The following is a 23,100-nucleotide window of genomic DNA, read 5'->3' as shown; positions in this document are numbered from 1 at the left end:
AAATGATTTTTGCAGTCAGTCTGTCTACAGCGACAGGAATACAATAAAAGTAAGACAATAATCAATGCAACAATTACCATTTGCAATGGAGCGTCATCATCAGCATCATCATCAGTAGGATGAGAAGTTATTCTCTGCTGACTTAAAGGATTACTGTCTTTTACTAAACAGTAGAAAACACATGAACAGAACCAGCAGAATTCTGCACATGAGCAGATTATAATTCATATATCCAGAAATCATTAAAAGATTGTTTAAAAAGAAACAGAGAATCACAACTCGTCTGATAGAATAATGCATCTCTGTAGGATTTACCTCATGGAATAATCTGGAAAAAGGTCAAGTCCATCTATGTTGTCAGGTAAAATGAAGATGTATGATATAAATTCTGCTGTGTCTTCTCTTTTTGTGATAATCCCTGAGCCGACAACACAGCTGACACATAGGGCTCATGAAAACAGGACTGTCACACCATCCATCCATGGATTGTTTGTTTGTTTTTGTCTGATTTAATTAGATGAAAATATCTGTAGAAATGGATGTTTTATTACAAAACGGTTTAAATAAAAATAGAATAGAAAAAAATAAAACGTAAGGGGTAAGCATTATAAACTAAACGTGAATAGTCTGACAAATCAACTAAAATGACATTTCAGTCCACTTATTTATAATTGTGCAATAATTCCATTTTTTAAAATGTAGATTTAGAAATCTACGCATATTTTACCACGAAGGTAGAAAATTTGACAATAAAGCTTAAAGAAAAACTGAAGTTTTTACTTTTGCATGAGAAAAAAAAGTCATGTTGAGACATCTTCAGTTTTTGCGCGTTTTGCCCAGCCGTATCTACAAAATGATGCGGAGTGAGACATCCTCACTTGTCGTTTATAATTCGTTGGACTTCCTGTCACTCAGCACAGCTTTGTAATCTGATTGGCTACTTTTATGACTTCCGGTTTGTGTCTGCTTATGTCAGATTGGTCCTGCTGCTTTGCTCCGCCCCGGACCGATGATTTCGCGGTAAAACCAAGCATTGACGACACGTGATCAATCAGGTAAGGAGCAAGGACGTGTTCCGAACCGAAACGATTTGAAAACAAAGTTTAGTTTCATGTTGTTTTTGTTAAGTTGACACCTACAGCTAAATATAAGTTGCTATATTTGTTTTGGTCCAGACAGCGGTGTAAACGGACTATTTAGGTGTGTTTTTGTAGCTTCTGTTGCGGATTAGCCGGGATGAGGTTGAAGTTAGCTTCCGATTCGCAATGTTTATAAAGGGCAATTCCACTGAATTCTTGGAAAACTAGACTATATTCGGCCAGGTCCTGACAAAAACCACAACACTTAGACTCTTAAAACCTTGACGAAAAATATTCTACATACTATGCAGATTCATTAAAAGATGGTTTCTGATTTGTGAAACCTTTATTCTATTTGTAATAGGCTAATTTTGGGACATTTTTGGCATCTGGACCAAATTAGACCAGATCCTGACAAAAAACTACTAGCATTAGACTCTTCAAACCTGGACTGAAATATTCTACACACTATGCAGATTCAAGAAAATGCCGTTTCTGATTTGATTAGCAAGTTGCAGTGGCCTGTAAGACTGGGCAGATCAAGATTATAATACCCAGGCTAGTAACAATATCACTTAAATTCCAGCATGATATCTATATTTTCCTTGCAGAGGAATTTCTGGACAAAGGAATTTTAATGAGAACTAAACTGGTTTTGCTTTGGAGTTTGTTTTTCCTCAGGCAAAAGTGTGACAAAATGGAAAACTCATTTTTTTTATGTTGTGACACTGTTTGTTATTTTATATTATTTACAAACTAAACAGCTTTAAATATTTATTAAAAAATTGTAATGTAAAAAAGTTACATTTGACAAAAATCTTTGTACTGTTTTTTTTATTACAATCCTGATCAACAATTAAAGGCAAAAATAAATTATTGTGAAACTTGAAGAATAGAGCATTTACAAATAGAATAAAGGTTTCACAAATCAGAAACTGTTTTTAATGAATCTGCATAGTATGTAGAATATTTCAGTCCAGTTTTGAAAAGTCTAATTCTTGTAGTTTTTGTCAGGACCTGGTCTAATATAGTCTAGTTTTCCAAAAAATTGCGTGGAATTGCCCTTTACACATAAAGCGAGTCGGAAGCTAACTTCAGCCTCGTGTGTTTAGCGGAGTCTTTGGTGCTTTAGGAAAGACTCTATGTTGCGTGTTTGTAAAGACCTTTCTAATGTAATTCCCTCCCAAAAATCAGCCTTATTCCTCCAGAAATCAGCTGTTTGGGGCTGCAGGTGCGCGAGACTGCTGGCTCTCAGGTTAGCGGCTAACGTTAGCATGCTAACACTTATTCACGTTATGTTCCGTTTATAGTCTCTTAAATAAAAGGAAATGTTTTGGCTTTAAGCAGAGCTTTTAACTAGTTAAAGAGCGTTAATTGTTTGCTTTTTCAGGCTTTTTTCTGGTCTAGCTGAGCTGCGGCTGTATATATTAAACCGGAAGGATTAGCATGAACACAACCTTCCACTGGTTTTAATGGAAAAGTGTGTCCAAACTTTTGACTGTTTGTGTATTTTGTTCAGTATTTTACAAATGCAAGGGTTTAATATTCAGGATAGGCTATAAATATACTGAGAAACAGTGGTGGCTGGTGCAGTTTTCCCTGAAAAAACCAGCATGATGTAATAAAGTATTTATTTACCTAAATGAACATAACAGGAACTTTATGGGACATTTTATACATTCAGTAAATTTTGCCCTTTTATCCTTCAGAGAGTTAAAATCAGGAAAGTTTCTGCTAAGTTGCTCCATAGAGAGCAAAGCCGGTGCTTTTAGACCGTCCTGTGTTCCTGATGAAGGTCTGGTGATGAGAAGCACCTCTCAGATTCAGATTTATTCCCAGGAGTTGTGATGATGGTCGTAGAGCGACAGCACCAGTGTAACTCTAAAACTACTACCAGGGCTACTCATCTAGACATTCAGGTGGGCCAGATTTTCAAATTAAAAAATGATCAGACCCAGTAAATAAATTAAGGTAAAATAAATTAGTAAAAAATGAATAAAAAAAAAAAAAAGACATTTACTTTTTGAAAAATAAGTCGTTTATTAATTTTTCTATTTTAAATTCAGTCCCACATGACAAGGGCAAATGCGCAAAATAAAATAATGAAACTTTCCGTTTGAGCCTATTTTCCTCCTGACTTTTAACATAAAAAGGTCACATCAAACTAAACCATGTGGCGCCTCCTGACATTATAATCTTTACACACCGCCACACACTCTGCATATTAAACACATCGGTTTGGCACCAGGCGGGGTTAAATCTGCGTTGTTGTTTTTTTTTTTTTGTCAATTTAGCATTTTGCAACAGAGAGCGACATGCTTGCTAGCGCTGCTCTTACAACTTCACAACACAACACGCGCTGGGGTTAATGTTGCTAGGCAACCAGGTGTTGCATTCATGGTCTGCACAACTGTAGGATTGTAGGCTACTTAATCAGCGTAGGAATGACTGAAGGTTTCTGATTAATATCTTTATTCTTTTACATAAGCTGGGTCACATAGAGGTTGGTTCTGGGCCGCATGAGGCCCGCGGGCCGCCGTTTGGCTGTAGAAGTTCTGATCAGATGTTTGGTGAAGGAGAAGCTTTGCGTGACTCAACACGGCGTCACAAACCTGGAACATAAAAGCAGCAATTTAGTCATTATGGAGACATGTTTGCTTTGCTGTATTTATAGTCTAATAATAATTAGAGGTTGGAAAATCTAATCAAAATCAGGATTTTTTGCTTCACAATATTAAAATAATTTTTTTATAACTAAAAAAAAAATCAATTTGTCTTTAAACAAATACAAATAATTCAGAATAAATTTCTTTTGTCATTAATTGATCTTTTTACTTTTCTTCATGGACATTAAAGCAGCAGAATAATGATCTGGCTACTGTGTTTATTCCTCACTGAAATCAGGAAAAATGACAAGAAAAAAAGTTTTATACATTTATTTAGTTTTTAAATCAACAAAAATCCGCAATATGGAAGAATTGTAAGAATCGCAATTTAAATTGAATCAGCACCCCAAAAAATCCAGATAAAAACCAGATCATCACAGCCTGAATAATAACACATAAAAATGAATTATTTTATCAGTTATTTGTTCTTTTAATTTCAGGGAAAATCAGAGAGAACTTCTATAAAAGTCCATTTTATTATACTGCTCTGTTTTCTGGATAAAACGCCGCTGAGATTAAAACATTACAAAGACCAACATCACACATTTAGCGCCAGTCTCACCTCTTTGGCTGAACTGGGACCAGTGTGGACGTGAACTGGGACCAGTGTGGACGTGAACTGGGACCAGTGTGGACGTGAACTGGGACCAGTGGGACCAGTGTGGACGTGGACTGGGACCAGTGTGGACGTGGACTGGGACCAGTGTGGACGTGGACTGGGACCAGTGGGACCAGTGTGGACGTGGACTGGGACCAGTGTGGACGTGGACTGGGACCAGTGGGACCAGTGTGGACGTGGACTGGGACCAGTGTGGACGTGGACTGGGACCAGTGTGGACGTAGACTGGGACCAGTGTGGACGTGGACTGGGACCAGTGTGGACGTAGACTGGGACCAGTGGGACCAGTGTGGGCGTGAACTGGGACCAGTGTGGACGTGGACTGGGACCAGTGTGGACGTGGACTGGGACCAGTGTGGACGTGGACGTGGACTGGGACCAGTGGGACCAGTGTGGACGTGGACTGGGACCAGTGTGGGCGTAGACTGGGACCAGTGTGGACGTGAACTGGGACCAGTGGGACCAGTGTGGACGTGAACTGGGACCAGTGGGACCAGTGTGGACGTGGACTGGGACCAGTGTGGACGTGGACTGGGACCAGTGTGGGCGTAGACTGGGACCAGTGTGGGCGTAGACTGGGACCAGTGTGGACGTGGACTGGGACCAGTGTGGACGTGGACTGGGACCAGTGTGGACGTGGACTGGGACCAGTGTGGGCGTAGACTGGGACCAGTGTGGACGTGGACTGGGACCAGTGTGGACGTGGACTGGGACCAGTGTGGACGTGGACTGGGACCAGTGTGGACGTGGACTGGGACCAGTGGGACCAGTGTGGACGTGGACTGGGACCAGTGTGGGCGTAGACTGGGACCAGTGTGGACGTGGACTGGGACCAGTGTGGACGTGGACTGGGACCAGTGTGGGCGTAGACTGGGACCAGTGTGGACGTAGACTGGGACCAGTGTGGACGTAGACTGGGACCAGTGTGGACGTAGACTGGGACCAGTGGGACGTGAACTGGGACCAGTGGGACCAGTGTGGATGTAGACTGGGACCAGTGGGACGTGAACTGGGACCAGTGGGACCAGTGTGGACGTGGACTGGGACCAGTGGGACCAGTGTGGACGTGGACTGGGACCAGTGTGGACGTGGACTGGGACCAGTGGGACCAGTGTGGACGTGGACTGGGACCAGTGTGGACGTGGACTGGGACCAGTGTGGACGTAGACTGGGACCAGTGTGGACGTAGACTGGGACCAGTGTGGACGTGGACTGGGACCAGTGTGGACGTAGACTGGGACCAGTGGGACCAGTGTGGGCGTGGACTGGGACCAGTGTGGACGTGGACTGGGACCAGTGTGGACGTGGACTGGGACCAGTGGGACCAGTGTGGGCGTAGACTGGGACCAGTGTGGACGTGGACTGGGACCAGTGTGGGCGTGAACTGGGACCAGTGGGACCAGTGTGGGCGTGAACTGGGACCAGTGTGGACGTGGACTGGGACCAGTGGGACCAGTGTGGACGTAGACTGGGACCAGTGTGGACGTGGACTGGGACCAGTGTGGGCGTGAACTGGGACCAGTGGGACCAGTGTGGGCGTGAACTGGGACCAGTGTGGACGTGGACTGGGACCAGTGTGGACGTGGACTGGGACCAGTGTGGACGTGGACTGGGACCAGTGTGGGCGTGAACTGGGACCAGTGGGACCAGTGTGGACGTGAACTGGGACCAGTGGGACCAGTGTGGACGTAGACTGGGACCAGTGTGGACGTGGACTGGGACCAGTGTGGACGTGGACTGGGACCAGTGTGGGCGTGAACTGGGACCAGTGGGACCAGTGTGGACGTGAACTGGGACCAGTGGGACCAGTGTGGACGTAGACTGGGACCAGTGTGGACGTGGACTGGGACCAGTGTGGACGTAGACTGGGACCAGTGTGGGCGGGAACTGGGACCAGTGGGACCAGTGTGGACGTGAACTGGGACCAGTGGGACCAGTGTGGACGTGGACTGGGACCAGTGTGGACGTGGACTGGGACCAGTGTGGACGTAGACTGGGACCAGTGTGGGCGTGAACTGGGACCAGTGGGACCAGTGTGGACGTAGACTGGGACCAGTGTGGACGTGGACTGGGACCAGTGTGGACGGGAACTGGGACCAGTGGGACCAGTGTGGACGTAGACTGGGACCAGTGTGGACGGGAACTGGGACCAGTGGGACCAGTGTGGACGTAGACTGGGACCAGTGTGGACGTAGACTGGGACCAGTGTGGACGTAGACTGGGACCAGTGTGGGCGGGAACTGGGACCAGTGGGACCAGTGTGGACGTAGACTGGGACCAGTGTGGACGTGGACTGGGACCAGTGTGGACGTAGACTGGGACCAGTGTGGACGTAGACTGGGACCAGTGTGGGCGGGAACTGGGACCAGTGGGACCAGTGTGGACGTAGACTGGGACCAGTGTGGACGTGGACTGGGACCAGTGTGGGCGGGAACTGGGACCAGTGGGACCAGTGTGTGCTACATGCTGGTAGCCAAACCGGATCCTGGAGAATGTCGGTGTGTTTCGTCTCCTCTGTCTTTGGACGGCTGGTCGACAGCGATGCTGATTGGGTCTGAACCGTTTCCCGTCCAGCTTCTCCTGAAACGTTTCCTCTCTCATGACGCCATTTTAACTTTACTGATTTATTTTAGGTTTCTCTTCTTCCTCCGTCGTCTCCAACGGCGACGGGTTTGAATCTAACGGCGTTGTTGGAAGAGACGCAACATGTCGGGCTTACAGCGAGTCTGTGGACGGAGACTTTTGGCCCAGTGGAGGAAAACACGTCATCAGTTAGCATCTTTAGACAATAAATTCACACAAGAACTTTACTTATTAACTGTATAATATTTATTTAGCTAATCTCTAAACATATATTTAATAATTGATTTAATTCTTGCGGCTGTGGTGAGTGGACAGACACTGTTGCTCCGGCAGAAAACAGTTTAAAGATCAATAATATTGATATGAAATGATAATAAATGAAAAACAGATGATGTTTCTGCAGATCTAGACAGAGCGACTGCTTGTTTGTATTTGGTATTAATATAATCTATAATTAATAAACTGTCTGGCTTTTTACGTCCACGTGGACGAATGTTCGCCGCCGTCCGCAGCAACACGTCTGTCCCAGATTTACTGGGAAGGTTTCGCCGCTCGATGCCTGAAGAGGAAGTCTGACGACGTAAACGTGACGTTTGATGCTGTAAATATGGCTAACAGAAGTATTTTCCCTTTTCTTCTGTTTACGTTCTGCACATGCTCAGTGGCGCCATGCCTTCCAATGTGGAGATCAAAGCCAAGGTGAGCGACCCGACGCAGTTCGCCCAGAAGGCCGCTCAGCTCAGCCAATCAGAAGGCTCCATCATCAGACAGCACGACACCTTCTTCAACTGCGGTCGAGGACGGCTGAAGCTGCGAGACTTCATGGTGAGGAGGTGTAACGTCCGTTTCTCTCCCGACCTTCAGGTCGTCTTCGACCGGCGTTCAGCCGGAGTTTCAGAAATGATTCAGAGTTTGTTCTGAAATCTGGTTCAGATTTTATTTTCAGCTCGTTTTCAAGTTTTCTTCCATCAGTTTTCTGGAAGCTTCTGATTTGTTTCTGAAACCTGGTCGACACATGTCGCTGCCTGTCGGAGAGGAGTTCAGTCCCGGCAGCGCCTCTTTAACCCCGCGATGGAATGAAGCAGTCGGTCGGTTTGCAGATAAACTTTGGGAGTTCAGAAGATAATTTTACATGAAAAATTCCCGCTGCAAAGTTTTTATTTGTTTCAGTCCAACTAATTGTTTTTGTTTAAGAGTTTCCGCGGCTCGTTGAGGACGACGACCTGATGGAAATGTTTAGTCTTTAGTAACTTTTATTGTTTTCACGGTGAAGGAACCACTCCTCTCTCTCTCTCGGTCGCTCTTCGCTCCACGTTGTTCTAAAGTTCAGTAAAAACCAGGAGCTTCACACACAGATCAGGTAGAAAAACATGTCGCTACCGGGTCGTCACCAGGCTGATGGGAAAGGAGCGGACCCAGTATGTGACGGGTAGGGTTGTCCCAGCAGCACCAGTCTGGACTGCCTGGTGTCTGCTGGGACAACAACAGCGGTTAACTGGTTGCTGCTGAAGTAACGTCCGTCATGGTGATCAGGTGTTCCACAACATTTCAGATCATTTCTAAGAGACGAGACATTAAAACGTGACGAATTATGGAGAAAATCCGCCTGAAGAAGCTGGAGCGGTTCTGATGTTTGAATCCATCTTGTTTGTCAGAACGGATCCGGTCAGCTGATCTTCTACGAGCGTCCCGACACCGATGGACCCAAACTGTCTCGCTACTCCATCAGTCCAACCAGCGACCCATCCAGCCTGCAGGTGAGATGGCGCCCTGCTACATGATGATGATGATGATGATGATGATGGTGGTAACTACGGTGACTATGACGATGATGATGATGGTGGTAACTAGGGTGACTATGACGATGGTGATGGTGGTAACTACGGTGACTATGACGACGGTGATGGTGGTAACTACAGTGACGATGATGATGATGGTGGTAACTACGGTGACTATGACGATGATGATGATGGTGGTAACTACGGTGACTATGACGATGATGATGATGGTGGTAACTACGGTGACTATGACGATGATGATGGTGGTAACTACAGTGACTATGACGATGGTGATGGTGGTAACTACAGTGACGATGATGATGATGGTGGTAACTACGGTGACCATGACAATGATGATGGTGGTAACTACGGTGACTATGACGATGGTGATGGTGGTAACTACAGTGACTATGACGATGATGATGGTGGTAACTACAGTGACGATGATGATGATGGTGGTAACTACGGTGACTATGACGATGATGATGGTGGTAACTACAGTGACTATGACGATGGTGATGGTGGTAACTGCAGTGACTATGACGATGGTGATGGTGGTAACTACAGTGACTATGACGATGGTGATGGTGGTAACTACAGTGACGATGATGATGATGGTGGTAACTACGGTGACTATGACGATGGTGATGGTGGTAACTACGGTGACTATGACGATGGTGATGGTGGTAACTAGAGTGACTATGACGATGGTGATGGTGGTAACTACAGTGACGATGATGATGATGGTGGTAACTACGTGACCATGACAATGATGATGATGGTAACTACAGTGACTATGACGATGGTGATGGTGGTAACTACAGTGACGATGATGATGATGGTGGTAACTACGGTGACCATGACAATGATGATGGTGGTAACTACGGTGACTATGACGATGGTGATGGTGGTAACTACAGGGACTATGACGATGGTGATGGTGGTAACTACAGTGACGATGATGATGATGGTGGTAACTATGGTGACTATGACGATGATGATGGTGGTAACTATGGTGACTATGACGATGGTGATGGTGGTAACTACAGTGACTGACGATGGTGATGGTGGTAACTACAGTGACGATAATGATGATAGTGGTAACTACGGTGACTATGACGATGATGATGATGGTGGTAACTACGGTGACTATGACGATGGTGATGGTGGTAACTACGGTGACGATGATGATGATGGTGGTAACTACGGTGACTATGACGATGATGATGATGGTGGTAACTACGGTGACTATGACGATGATGATGATGGTGGTAACTACGGTGACTATGACGATGATGATGATAGTGGTAACTACGGGGACTATGACGATAATGATGATAGTGGTAACTACGGTGACTATGACGATAATGATGATAGTGGTAACTACGGTGACTATGACGATGATGATGATGGTGGTAACTATGGTGACTATGACGATGATGATGATAGTGGTAACTACGGTGACTATGACGATGATGATGATGGTGGTAACTACGGTGACTATGACGATGGTGATGGTGGTAACTACGGTGACTATGACGATGGTGATGGTGGTAACTACGGTGACTATGACGATGGTGATGGTGGTAACTACAGTGACTATGACGATGGTGATGGTGGTAACTACAGTGACGATGATGATGATGGTGGTAACTACAGTGACGATAATGATGATAGTGGTAATTATGGTGACTATGACTATGATGATGATGGTAACTACAGTGACCATGACAACGATGATGATGATGGTGGTGGTAACTACGGTGACCATGATGATGATGATGATGATGGTAACTACAGTGACCATGACGATGGTGTGTTTGCAGACTGTGCTGTCAGACGCTCTCGGCCGGAAAGGAGAGGTGAGGAAGGAGCGGCGGCTGTTTCTGATTGGTCAGACCAGAGTGCACCTGGACACGGTGGAGGGACTGGGCCACTACATGGAGCTGGAGGTCAACACACACTTCTCGCTTTGATACACACATAATTTGTTTATTCTGTTTCATAACAAGCAAACAGGTGATGATTGATCAGTCACCCGTTCCTGAGCCGGTCCGTTTGCTTCATCAGCGACTTGTTCCGGGTCTTCCAGGCCAACTGCAAAGATTCTGTTCGTCCGTCTCCTTAAACGACACGATGGCGTGATTTCATTTTAATTTAAGTGGACACGAGTTAATCAAGCCCTTTGTTAGGAGAAGAGTTGGCGGTCATGTTCTCCACGCTGCGTTAGCTGTAGTTGTCAGACGTCCCGGTGAGGCTCAGGGAGCAGCAGGTTACAGGGCTGGAAGTCAGAGCAACAGGTGCGGATCACAGGTGTGGAGATTGATCCAGAGCTGCGAGAACATAGAGCTGCGACTGACTGATCTGTGTTTGTCTTCAGGTGGTGATGCGACCAGAGCAGACCGTGGAAGAGGGACAGCAGGTGGGTTTTCTCGCTTCATTACGTCCAACGCTTCAAGATTTTACAGAAAAAATGTAAAGTTCTGAATCTTTTTTGTTAAAAAAAACTTACAAAATCTGTTAAAATGAGGTCAAACCACATATATGAAAGATGGACGGAGCCTCCAGCGGTTAAAAGTGAAGCCAATGAGGAAGTAGTTCCTCATTGGCTTCCCCCTTCATCCACTAGGGGCTGCAAAACAGAGCAAATCTCCATAGACTCCCATGTTAAAAAGACCAACTTCACGCCAGAAATAAACACGTTTACAGCAGAAATAAACACGTTTACAGCAGGAATAAACACGTTTACAGCAGGAATAAACACGTTTACAGCAGGAATAAACACGTTTACAGCAGGAATAAACACGTTTACAGCAGAAATAAACACGTTTACAGCAGGAATAAACACGTTGACAGCAGGAATACACACGTTTACAGCAGGTATAAACACATTTACAGCAGGAATAAACACGTTTACAGCAGGAATAAACATGTTTATAGCAAAAATAAACAAACATGTTTACAGCCTGGTTCAAAAATCCATTTTAGGTTTAATAGGTCAGGTTTACCTTCATGACAACTGTGGGGGGAGTGAATTTTTTTCTAACTCGTCCGTTTAAACGTAATTTAATCTCGAAGTTCGACATATTTAGGGGCGTGTCCTTTTGATTGACAGGTACCCGATCTCCCGCTTCAAGTCAAAAGAACGTAGAACAACCACGGTTTTTAGCCGGTTAGCTTTAACCCGCTTACCTCCGTTAGTTGGTTAGCTCCTGTTATCTCCGGGTTAGCTCTTAGCTACAGAAAGCTCGGAGTTCGCTCGATGTCAATCATCCACCATGACGCTCACAGCCCCCCTCTCAGCTCCACCTCTTTGCCCATATTTGTATTTTCTGGGCGAGACGGCACGCATGCCCCTGCCAAGATGGTGATGGTAGGAACCGCCCACCGAGCTTCAATTCAGCTCTTCAGAAACCTACAGGTGACGTCACGGAGGCTCCGCCCATCTTTATATACAGTCTATGGTTGGGAAAACGTGCGATAAAAGGACATTAAACTGTGTCCGTCCAAACCCCTTCCACTGGAGTTTTTCAGACCTGAATCTGGATCCCTGGTGATGTTCACACTGGTCCCAGGTGAAGCTGACATTGGGACCTTCGGAGTCGCAGTTTTAGTTTAAAGCGTGTTTTTGTTGTCCAGGTGGCCGAAGACCTGATGGAGCGGCTTGGTGTGACCAAGGAGAGTCTGGTGACCGGAGCTTACGTGGACCTGATACTGAACGGATGCAAAGAGACTTAAAGCAAGCAGGTTGTAATCTGATTACTGTAACTGTAGCTCAGATTGTGATGGAGTCAGATCTCAGTAGTTTCTGTGAAATGTTGCGCATGTATGGAGTTGTGATGAATCCAACCAGCAGAAGATGTTTTATAAACCTGATTTGTCTCAATAAATCATCTTCCATCCAACGGCTTTTTCTTTTCTCTCTGGTGAAGTCTCGACAAACAGGAAGGAGTTTAGTTGCTTCCTTTGTGCACACTTCGTATTTTATCTGCAGGGCAGTGAGCTCAGGTTTGGACTGCGAAGGCGGCTGGTGGTCATGTGACTCTGATTGGTCGCTTTATGAGAAAACATGGTCGAATACTTCCGGCCCCTTGAAGGAAAATCCAGATGGTAAATCTTTATGACAGGAGTGTTTGGCTTCTTAAAGTCAAACATAAGTTCTGATGGATTAATTAAAAATGTTAAATTAATATCAGATTAAATGGAAAATATGTTTATCTAATGCACAATAGCCTGATTAGACCAGTAAAATATCAAAAGATGAAGGTATTGACATCATCGTGACATCTGATTGGCTGCTGTAGTCATGTGACACAAGGAAGATATGCTGTTGCTTGGCTTTGTATGCAGTTTTATTGCTGAACGTCATGTTTTGTTTCCCTACATTAATATCTTCGTCCTTAAAGTATCAGATCCCCGATACCGACTGATATCGACGTATTGATACGACCATCACTCTGAGTAACTGTGCCAGCAGAGGGCAGACGTGTTCAGTTATTTAATCCTTGTCTGAGGCTCGGATGTTTGTTTTAGTTTATTTCCCTGAGTCTCTGAGAATAAAGTGGTCAGACAATAAAATGTAGGGAGAAAGTGCATCTTGATCCACAGGAGGAGGAAGGGGGGGCGCTGCCCACTCCCACAGATTAGAAGCTGGCGGGAAAATGAAGGAGTCCAGAGATACGCTGGAACAAAATGCTCCAGATGATGCTGGAAGTGCTTCATTCCTTTGTTTCAGATTATAAAATGAACGGACATAAATGAGACGTCTCTGACTCCAGTTTATTTACTAGGAACATACTGGTGTTCCTGTGTGTCCCAGCTGGGTTGCAGCGCTGCAGATGTGGTCGGAGAGGGGGGGCAGTGGTTCCACCTTGTGTCCTAGCTGCGGTGTCCTCGCAGAGGAACCAATAACTGCCATGAAGGAGGAGGTGCAGGAGATGGAGAGAAATAAACACTACCCTGACAGAAATGAGACTAAACTTGTGAATAAATGAGAATTCTCCACCTCTGATGTGTTGCATCACTTCTAGACGTAAAGCAGCAGCGTCTGGTTCCAACGTGAGAGGATGATTGACAACACAATCATTCAGATTGGATGATTGATCAGGTGAACGCAGGTGAAGCGCTGACGTCATTTAGTAGCATGTTATGTAGCGTCTCCACTATCTGCAGACATCTGCAGCTGTACAACAGGTTTCCTCCTGGGCATGGAGGCACCTCCACCTGCCTCCATCTGCCCGATGGCCGCTACACCACGTCTGGCTGTGGAGAACATCGTTCTGTTCCTCTGCTCTGGGTTGGGAAAAGGAGCGGACCCGACCTGTCAGTCCCTTCCCTTTGGAAGGTGCCGGACTGGAGTCCAGAGTCTCCAAGCTCATCTGCAGGGACAGATAAGCTACTTTACGCATTTGGATGCATTTTATATCCAACCATCCCTTCATGTTCTGTATCTGCAGGTCGGGGAAACACCCTGATCAGCCTGATGATGGGCGACACGTCATTTTAATGCAACTATTCATTTCGAGCTGTCATGTCTGCCCCTCCACTGGCTCGTTCAGCTTCCCCTGCCTACTGATCACCGGCCCAGACTACAATTCCCAGGATCCCCCTGCTCCTGCCATCATGACTCTCCCCTGTGTTCGCCTCGTTATCCTCGTGTGTTGCACCTGTTTTCCCTACAGCAGGCTTTCTTCACCCTGTTCCGCTCACTGTGAGTATTAAAAGAACTTTGAATAGAACTTTATCCAGCATTTGTGTCCACTCAGCGCCAAGCCTCTTCTGTCAAGAGCTTTATTAGTACGGCAGCTTCTGTACGATTTATTGTGTGAAATGGTTTTTATAACATGTAGAACTGCTTCGTTTCAGAACAGATTTTACTGGTTGACGTTTTACGTGGTGGAGGAACAATAACAAATGTGCATTTCCTTTTTTTTTTCTTTTTTTTTTTTTTTTTTGCAAATACTTTTAATGTCCAAAATTCTGTGTGAAAGTTTAGATTTGATTTTGAACAAATGTCTTAAATTTCACACCATTTCTTTGGTTTTATTTTCTGTCTTTTGCGTTTCCCGTTTCTCCAGATGTTGTGCGTACGCCAGGGTCAGAGTTGGCGTGGAGGTCGGGACGTTTTACCGCCAAGTCCTGTTTTTAGAAATCCCAAAAGTTGACTAGAATTGGTATACGCCGGGTTTTGTGTGATAGGTTCATAAATGAGGCATCTGGTCAGGATGCCTCCTGGACCTCCCTGGTGAGGTGTTCCAGGCACGTCCCTCTGGGAGGAGACCCCGGGGAAGACCCAGGACACACTGGAGGGATTATATCACTCGGCTGGCCTGGGAACGCCTCGGGATCCCCCCGCAGAGTTGGCAAATGTGGCTGGGGAGAGGGAAGTCTGGGCTTCCCTGCTTAGGCTGCTGCCCCCGTGACCCGACCCCGGATAAGCAGCAGAAGATGGACGGATGGATGAAGGTGAAATATAAATATAAAAAATGGTCAAATCAACCAAATATGTCAGGAACCCCCAGCAGTCCCTTTGCAGACCCCCGCTGAAGACCTCTGTTGTCGTTAGCCTTCCACCATCGTTACCTCCGTCTATTTCTGGCTAAATTGGAATATCTGTCGTCACCATAAAACCACCGATGCGGGGTTACTATGGTAACATGTAGATGACATCAGGTGTTCAGGGAGAAATTAGCGTGTAAATCTCAAAATGAAACTCATCAGCAGGGCTGAAAAAAATCCCTCCATACTTTCAGATCAGATTTCAGCTTGTAAGCTGCGAGACGAGGACGGTGTCTTCTCAGATGTCAAATTTTTACCAGCCAGGAAACGGCGCGTTAGCTTCGTCCGCCCAGCAGGGGCGCTGTAATCCCACAGCAGACTGCTGCTGTCCTGCAGGTCTGCACAGACGAGCCTGATGGTGTGTTTACCGTGTCGGTGAATCAGCATGTAGAGCTGTCGGTGTGATAAAGATGTGATGGAACTCAGGTGGATGAGAAAGCAGAGAAAACGAGCTGGTGACCTTCGTCCTGCAGGAGCAACGGCCTTGGACTGAAGTGGGATTTGGCTTTTTGCTTTCGCCCCTCATGTTTGGGTCTTTGAGGATCATAAATCCCTCTGAGGAAGTTTCCTGTACTTTTGGGAGGTTTTATTGATTTTTGACCTCATTTTGATCTCTTGGATCTCTCGGATGTAGTTTTATGTCCTTCGGGGAGGTTTTGGAGATCTTTTTGTTTCTTTTTTTTCTTGTTCTTGGATCCCTCTGAGGAAGTGTTATGTAATTTCTGAAAGATTTATTCCGCCTTTTTCTCGACATCTCGGGTCCACCTGAAGTAGATTTGTCATTTTGGAGAATTTTGTTGATATTTGTTGTTATAATTTAGTCAGATTATGCCAAATTTTCTTTAACTTAAATCCTTTTAAGGGAGTTTTATGTACTTTTGGGAGGTTTAGTCATCTCTGTTGTGCGTATTTGTAAATCTAACCTTTTTCTTAGGCTTTTCGCGGTGGTTTTCCTGTTTAGTGGTGCTGTGTGTCTCTGTTGGTTGGTTTGTATTTATTGGAGCTCTACGGACACTGAGGAGGCAGGTTTGTGGAGAACTCATGTTGCATCAGAGAAGCTTTATTTTCAGCATCTTCAACTGTCTGATGCTGAATCACATGTTGTAATCTGTCGTAAATGTTCACTTTTACCTCTTGTCTCTTTAAGACCACCTCCTGGGAGTGTAAACAGCTGCTCACTCTGTGTTTATGATGTGCAGAGCTATCCTCTAGGCAGGCATTATGCAAATGCATTTCATGTATATAAGTAGCAGAAGATGAGCCTGGACTTCAAATGAGGCGTTTGAGGCAGATCAGCAGCTTTTTCTGTGAAGGAGAGGCTCCTCTTTAACTCTGCAGACCTTACACACGATCACAGGAATATTATCAGTCATCCATCTGCTTCACATAGCAGCTTTCTTTGTTTCTCCAATGTTCTCCCCCCACGGTGACGGCGGCGAGCCGTAGTTAGGCCAACGTGCAGCCTGTTGTGTTTTGGCCAAGCCACAGAAGAATTAACAAGTCTTTAATGTGAGCTGACACAGTGACCGTTTCATCCAAGAGAAATATGCTGCAGTCAGAAGCAACATAAGCTGCAGAGCTTCCTCAGCTTTTGCAGCCTCCTTATGTAACTATGACAAACCAGTTGTCTCGTTGAGAACATTTAAGCTCCATCTGCTCTCCCCGTTGTCTCCTTCATTCAGGAATAAACAGATTTTTGGGCCCGTTGTCATTTTCTTTCCGCTACAAACGATACGTGAAGCGTTTTCTAGAGAAGCTGCTGATTACAGGTTCGTCTGCTGATGATTCATCCAAGTGATTGCTCACCAGAAGAGGCTCGTCTCAGAAGCTGTTTGTTTTACATACATAATATACACACTGACAGTAACCGCACACTCTGAATGCAACTTCAACACAACAGAACAATGGATGCTTTCATCATTTTAGCTTTTTATACAAATTAAATCTAGAATTGTGTATGTTCGTTCATCTCAACATCATCTCTCAGTTACTGAGATAAACTCTCACTAAGAGGGATCACAAACTACAGTCCTGCAGGGCAAGGGTCCCACAGGGCCGGCATCCCGCAGGGCCTAGTGTCCCGCAGGGGCTAGTGTCCCGCAGGGCCTAGTGTCCCGCAGGGCCTAGTGTACTGCAGGGCCTAGTATCCCGCAGGGCCTAGTGTACTGCAGGGCCTAGTGTCCCGCAGGGGCTAGTGTCCTGCAGGACCGGCATCCCCCAGGGCCTAGTGTCCCGCAGGGCCTAGTGTCCCGCAGGGCCTAGTGTCCCGCAGGGGCTAGTGTCCTGCAGGGCCGGCATCCCCCAGGGGCTAGTGTCCCGCAGGGCCTAGTGTCCTGCAGGGCCTGCATCCCCCAGGGCCTAGTGTCCTGCAGGGCCTGCATCCCCCAGGGCCTAGTGTCCTGCAGGGCCGGCATCCCCCAGGGCCTAGTGTCCTGCAAGGCCGGCATCCCCCAGGGCCTAGTGTCCCGCAGGGCCGGCATCCCCCAGGGCCTAGTGTCCTGCAGGGCCGGCATCCCCCAGGGCCTAGTGTCCTGCAGGGCCGGCATCCCCCAGGGCCTAGTGTCCTGCAGGGCCTAGTTTCCCGCAGGGCCTAGTGTCCCGCAGGGCCTAGTGTCCCGCAGGGCCTAGTGTCCTGCAGGGCCTAGTGTCCCGCAGGGGCTAGTGTCCCGCAGGGGCTAGTGTCCTGCAGGGCCGGCATCCCCCAGGGCCTAGTGTCCTGCAGGGCCGACATCGCCCAGAGCCTAGTGTCCCGCAGAGCCTAGTGTCCCGCAGAGCCTAGTGTCCCGCAGAGCTTAGTGTCCCGCAGAGCTTAGTGTCCCGCAGGGCCTAGTGTCCCGCAGGGCCTAGTGTCCCGCAGGGCCTAGTGTCCCGATGGCCTAGTGTACTGCAGGGCCTAGTGTCCCGCAGGGCCTAGTGTCCCGCAGGGCCTAGTGTCCCGCAGGGCCTAGTGTCCCGATGGCCTAGTGTCCCGCAGGGCCTAGTGTCCCGCAGGGCCTAGTGTACTGCAGGGCCTAGTGTCCCGCAGGGCCTAGTGTCCCGCAGGGCCTAGTGTCCCGCAGGGCCTAGTGTACTGCAGGGCCTAGTGTCCCGCAGGGCCTAGTGTCCCGCAGGGCCTAGTGTCCCGCAGGGCCTAGTGTACTGCAGGGCCTAGTGTACTGCAGGGCCTAGTGTCCCGCAGGGCCTAGTGTACTGCAGGGCCTAGTGTCCCGCAGGGCCTAGTGTACTGCAGGGCCTAGTGTCCCGCAGGGCCTAGTGTCCTGCAGGGCCTGGTGTCCCGCAGGGCCGGCATCCCCCAGGGCCTAGTGTCCGGCAGGGCCTAGTGTCCTGCAGGGCCTAGTGTCCCGCAGGGCCTAGTATCCCGCAGGGCTTAGTGTCCCGCAGGGCCTAGTGTCCCGCAGGGCCTAGTGTCCCGCAGGGCCTAGTGTCCCGTAGGGCCTAGTGTCCCGCAGGGCTAGTGTCCCGCAGGACCTAGTGTCCCGCAGGGCCTAGTGTCCCGCAGGGCCTAGTGTCCCGCAGGGCCTAGTGTACTGCAGGGCCTAGTGTCCCGCAGGGCCTAGTGTCCCGCAGGGCCTAGTGTCCCGCAGGGCCTAGTGTCCCGCAGGGCATAGTGTACTGCATGGCCCAGTGTCCCGCATGGCCCAGTGTCCCGCAGGGCCTAGTGTACTGCAGGGCCTAGTGTACTGCAGTGCCTAGTGTCCCGCAGGGCCTAGTGTCCCGCAGGGCCTAGTGTCCTGCAGGGCCTAGTGTCCTGCAGGGCCTAGTGTCCCGCAGGGGCTAGTGTCCTGCAGGGCCGGCATCCCCCAGGGCCTAGTGTCCTGCAGGGCCGACATCGCCCAGAGCCTAGTGTCCCGCAGAGCCTAGTGTCCCGCAGAGCCTAGTGTCCCGCAGAGCTTAGTGTCCCGCAGAGCTTAGTGTCCCGCAGAGCTTAGTGTCCCGCAGAGCTTAGTGTCCCGCAGGGCCTAGTGTCCCGCAGGGCCTAGTGTCCCGCAGGGCCTAGTGTCCCGATGGCCTAGTGTCCCGCAGGGCCTAGTGTCCCGCAGGGCCTAGTGTCCCGCAGGGCCTAGTGTCCCGCAGGGCCTAGTGTCCCGATGGCCTAGTGTCCCGCAGGGCCTAGTGTCCCGCAGGGCCTAGTGTACTGCAGGGCCTAGTGTCCCGCAGGGCCTAGTGTCCCGCAGGGCCTAGTGTCCCGCAGGGCCTAGTGTACTGCAGGGCCTAGTGTCCCGCAGGGCCTAGTGTCCCGCAGGGCCTAGTGTCCCGCAGGGCCTAGTGTACTGCAGGGCCTAGTGTACTGCAGGGCCTAGTGTCCCGCAGGGCCTAGTGTACTGCAGGGCCTAGTGTCCCGCAGGGCCTAGTGTACTGCAGGGCCTAGTGTCCCGCAGGGCCTAGTGTCCTGCAGGGCCTGGTGTCCCGCAGGGCCGGCATCCCCCAGGGCCTAGTGTCCGGCAGGGCCTAGTGTCCTGCAGGGCCTAGTGTCCCGCAGGGCCTAGTATCCCGCAGGGCTTAGTGTCCCGCAGGGCCTAGTGTCCCGCAGGGCCTAGTGTCCCGCAGGGCCTAGTGTCCCGTAGGGCCTAGTGTCCCGCAGGGCTAGTGTCCCGCAGGACCTAGTGTCCCGCAGGGCCTAGTGTCCCGCAGGGCCTAGTGTCCCGCAGGGCCTAGTGTACTGCAGGGCCTAGTGTACCGCAGGGCCTAGTGTCCCGCAGGGCCTAGTGTCCCGCAGGGCCTAGTGTCCCGCAGGGCATAGTGTACTGCATGGCCCAGTGTCCCGCATGGCCCAGTGTCCCGCAGGGCCTAGTGTACTGCAGGGCCTAGTGTACTGCAGGGCCTAGTGTCCCGCAGGGCCTAGTGTCCCGCAGGGCCTAGTGTCCCGCAGGGCCTAGTGTACTGCAGGGCCTGGTGTACTGCAGGGCCTGGTGTCCCGCAGGGCCTGGTGTCCCGCAGGGCCTGGTGTCCCGCAGGGCCTAGTGTCCCGCAGGGCCTAGTGTACTGCAGGGCCTAGTGTCCCGCAGGGCCTGGTGCATCCCCCAGGGCCTAGTGTCCTGCAGGGCCGGCATCCCCCAGGGCCTAGTGTCCCGCAGGGCCGGCATCCCCCAGGGCCTAGTGTCCGGCAGGGCCGGCATCCCCCAGGGCCTAGTGTCCGGCAGGGCCGGCATCCCCCAGGGCCTAGTGTCCGGCAGGGCCGGCATCCCCCAGGGCCTAGTGTCCGGCAGGGCCGGCATCCCCCAGGGCCTAGTGTCCCGCAGGGCCGGCATCCCCCAGGGCCTAGTGTCCCGCAGGGCCGGCATCCCCCAGGGCCTAGTGTCCCGCAGGGCCGGCATCCCCCAGGGCCTAGTGTCCCGCAGGGCTTAGTGTCCCGCAGGGCCTAGTGTCCCGCAGGGCCTAGTGTCCCGCAGGGCCTAGTGTCCCACAGGGCTAGTGTCCTGCAGGGCCGGCATCCCCCAGGGGCTAGTGTCCCGCAGGGCCGGCATCACCCAGAGCCTAGTGTCCCGCAGAGCTTAGTGTCCCGCAGGGCCTAGTGTCCTGCAGGGCCGGCATCCCCCAGGGCCTAGTGTCCCGCAGGGCCGGCATCCCCCAGGGCCTAGTGTCCTGCAGGGCCTAGTGTACTGCAGGGCCTAGTGTCCTGCAGGGCCTAGTGTCCCGCAGGGCCTAGTGTCCCGCAGGGCCTAGTGTCCCGCAGGGCCTAGTGTACTGCAGGGCTAGTGTCCTGCAGGGCCGGCATCCCCCAGGGGCTCGTGTCCCCCAGGGCCTAGTGTCCCGCAGGGCCGGCATCCCCCAGGGCCTAGTGTCCTGCAGGGCCTAAAGTCCTGCAGGGCCGACATCGCCCAGAGCCTAGTGTCCCGCAGAGCCTAGTGTCCTGCAGAGCTTAGTGTCCACAGGCAGGCATCCCGCAGGGTCTACTGTCGCACAGGGCCTAGTGTCCCACAGAACTTAATGTCCCTCAGGACTTAGCGTCCCGCAGAGCTAGTGTCCCACAGGGCCAGTGTCCTGCATGTCAGCGTGACATTCTGGCTTCCTCTGCTGGTGCTCATACTGGACAGATTCTGGTAAAAACATAATTTCCTAAACACTAAAGTACACAGCAAAAGCCTTAAAAAACAAGAAAAAAACATACAAAAATGAGGTAAATGTTGCTTAAAATAAGATAAATTATCTGCCAACATAATAAGAAAATTAGGCTTGTCAAGACTTCCCAAAACAAGTAAAAATACTCTTAAAACAAGAGGAATTCTCTTGCATAAAAACTAAGAATTATCTTGCCTTTAAAAAATAAGCACATGTTAACTCAATTTAAGATTTTTTATCTTACTAAGATTTCAGTTTTTGCAGTGTAGAAACAGAAACCAGACTCGATACATATGTATCCAATATGTATGGCCAATCCGTGAGCTGGATTTTCTTGTTTTAGGGAATGACGCTCTTAGCTAGCAGTTGTTGGAACTGGTTGATGTATAGATGGTTTGATCTATTTTAGTTAAGTTCAGTGTGACAGCAAACCAGCCAAAGGAACTTCATGGTCCAATCGCAGAATCTCTTAGACTTTCCTGGTGCAGGGATGAACCAATGTATTGATATAACAGACAGCTTTTCAAGGAACCAGTTAAATCTGGATCTTTAGTTGCTTTGTTACCAGCAAGCGGTCTCAAAGACACATTTTAGTCCCATTTCTCTGAAAACCAGCAAAGCCGGTCTGACAGGAGGAGAATTTTACCCGCAACAAAGTGATTCCCAGTTAGCTGCTAGTTGTTAGCTGCTAGCTGTTAGCTGCTAGCTGGAAACTCTGCATATCGCAGCATGGAGGCAGAAACTGGACACGTGAAGGACAAAAGAAGAAGAGTCAGGATGAAAAAACAGAATCTGAAATCCAGCAAAGTCCTGAACCAGGACCTGAGAGATGCATTTGGACCTTCAGTGGATCCATCTGTTTTTGCATGAAGCCTCATCAGAAGTGGTCTCCGTGGAAACGTGGCTTCAAGAAGCCATTCTAAAGGAAGAGAAACAGGACAAAAAGGCTGAGGATAGAATGGTCAATGGCTTTGTCTATATGGAAAATGTTTCCACTGTCCCACACGGGACAATCTGGTCAAAGATTCTAGCTCATGTTTACATAGACGCCCGATAAACCGATCCAATAAGTGGTGGATTTATATAGAAGAGTTTTCACCCATCCAGTTTCCAGCTGAAACGTATCACTCAGCATCCAGGTCTGTGTTGCTGATGCCATTTTCCAGGTCTTTCCTGGAGTCGATGGCATCACTGAACCCCCACGTGGTTAAGACATGAGCAGAAACATCCACCACCAGAACCATTTGTGTTTTTCATGCTTTATTCGGAACAAGGCGGAGCCGTTGATATGTCACACTTTCACTCTGATCCGACTTTCAGTCAGATTGATGGCTTTGTTCAGACCATTTGGAAATAATTGGAAGGATACCTCCTTCCAATGTAGCATCTCATTTTTAAACGGGTCCAGAACCTGGATCTCAGTCGGTCTGATGCAGGGACGGATCCTCCACAGAACCTGGACCTCTGTAGGTCTGATGCAGGGACGGATCCTCCACAGAACCTGGACCTCTGTAGGTCTGATGCAGGGACGGATCCTCCACAGAACCTGGACCTCTGTAGGTCTGATGCAGGGACGGATCCTCCACAGAACCTGGACCTCTGTAGGTCTGATGCAGGGACGGATCCTCCACAGAACCTGGACCTCTGTAGGTCTGATGCAGGGACGGATCCTCCACAGAACCTGGACCTCTGTAGGTCTGATGTAGACAGATCCTCCACAGAACCTGGACCTCTGTAGGTCTGATGTAGACAGATCC

At 49.2% G+C, this 23,100-nt stretch overlaps 1 protein-coding gene across 2 annotated transcripts; it reads left to right on the top strand.

The window, feature by feature from the left end:
• The first annotated feature begins 4 nt into the window (after positions 1 to 4).
• Positions 5 to 12,569, top strand: LOC306773126 (uncharacterized protein). 2 transcript variants are annotated; one of them, XM_079262860.1, is made up of 7 exons: positions 5 to 49; positions 977 to 1,055; positions 7,610 to 7,772; positions 8,603 to 8,704; positions 10,552 to 10,677; positions 11,106 to 11,147; positions 12,365 to 12,569. In XM_079262860.1, exons 3-7 carry the CDS (start codon positions 7,617 to 7,619, stop codon positions 12,461 to 12,463), a joined length of 525 nt encoding a protein of 174 aa, XP_079118986.1. In that variant the 5' UTR covers positions 5 to 49; positions 977 to 1,055; positions 7,610 to 7,616; the 3' UTR covers positions 12,464 to 12,569. The 2 variants fall into 2 exon arrangements, with proteins under 2 accessions (XP_079118986.1, XP_079118985.1); XM_079262859.1 differs by lacking the exons at positions 5 to 49; positions 977 to 1,055 and adding an exon at positions 2,217 to 2,334.
• The last annotated feature ends 10,531 nt before the right edge of the window (positions 12,570 to 23,100 follow it).

The sequence above is a fragment of the Telmatherina bonti genome (assembly GCF_933228915.1).
Source record: "Telmatherina bonti genome assembly, chromosome: 23".
In the NCBI taxonomy this organism is placed as follows: domain Eukaryota; kingdom Metazoa; phylum Chordata; class Actinopteri; order Atheriniformes; family Telmatherinidae; genus Telmatherina; species Telmatherina bonti.
This window is presented reverse-complemented; position numbering and strand designations above follow the sequence as displayed.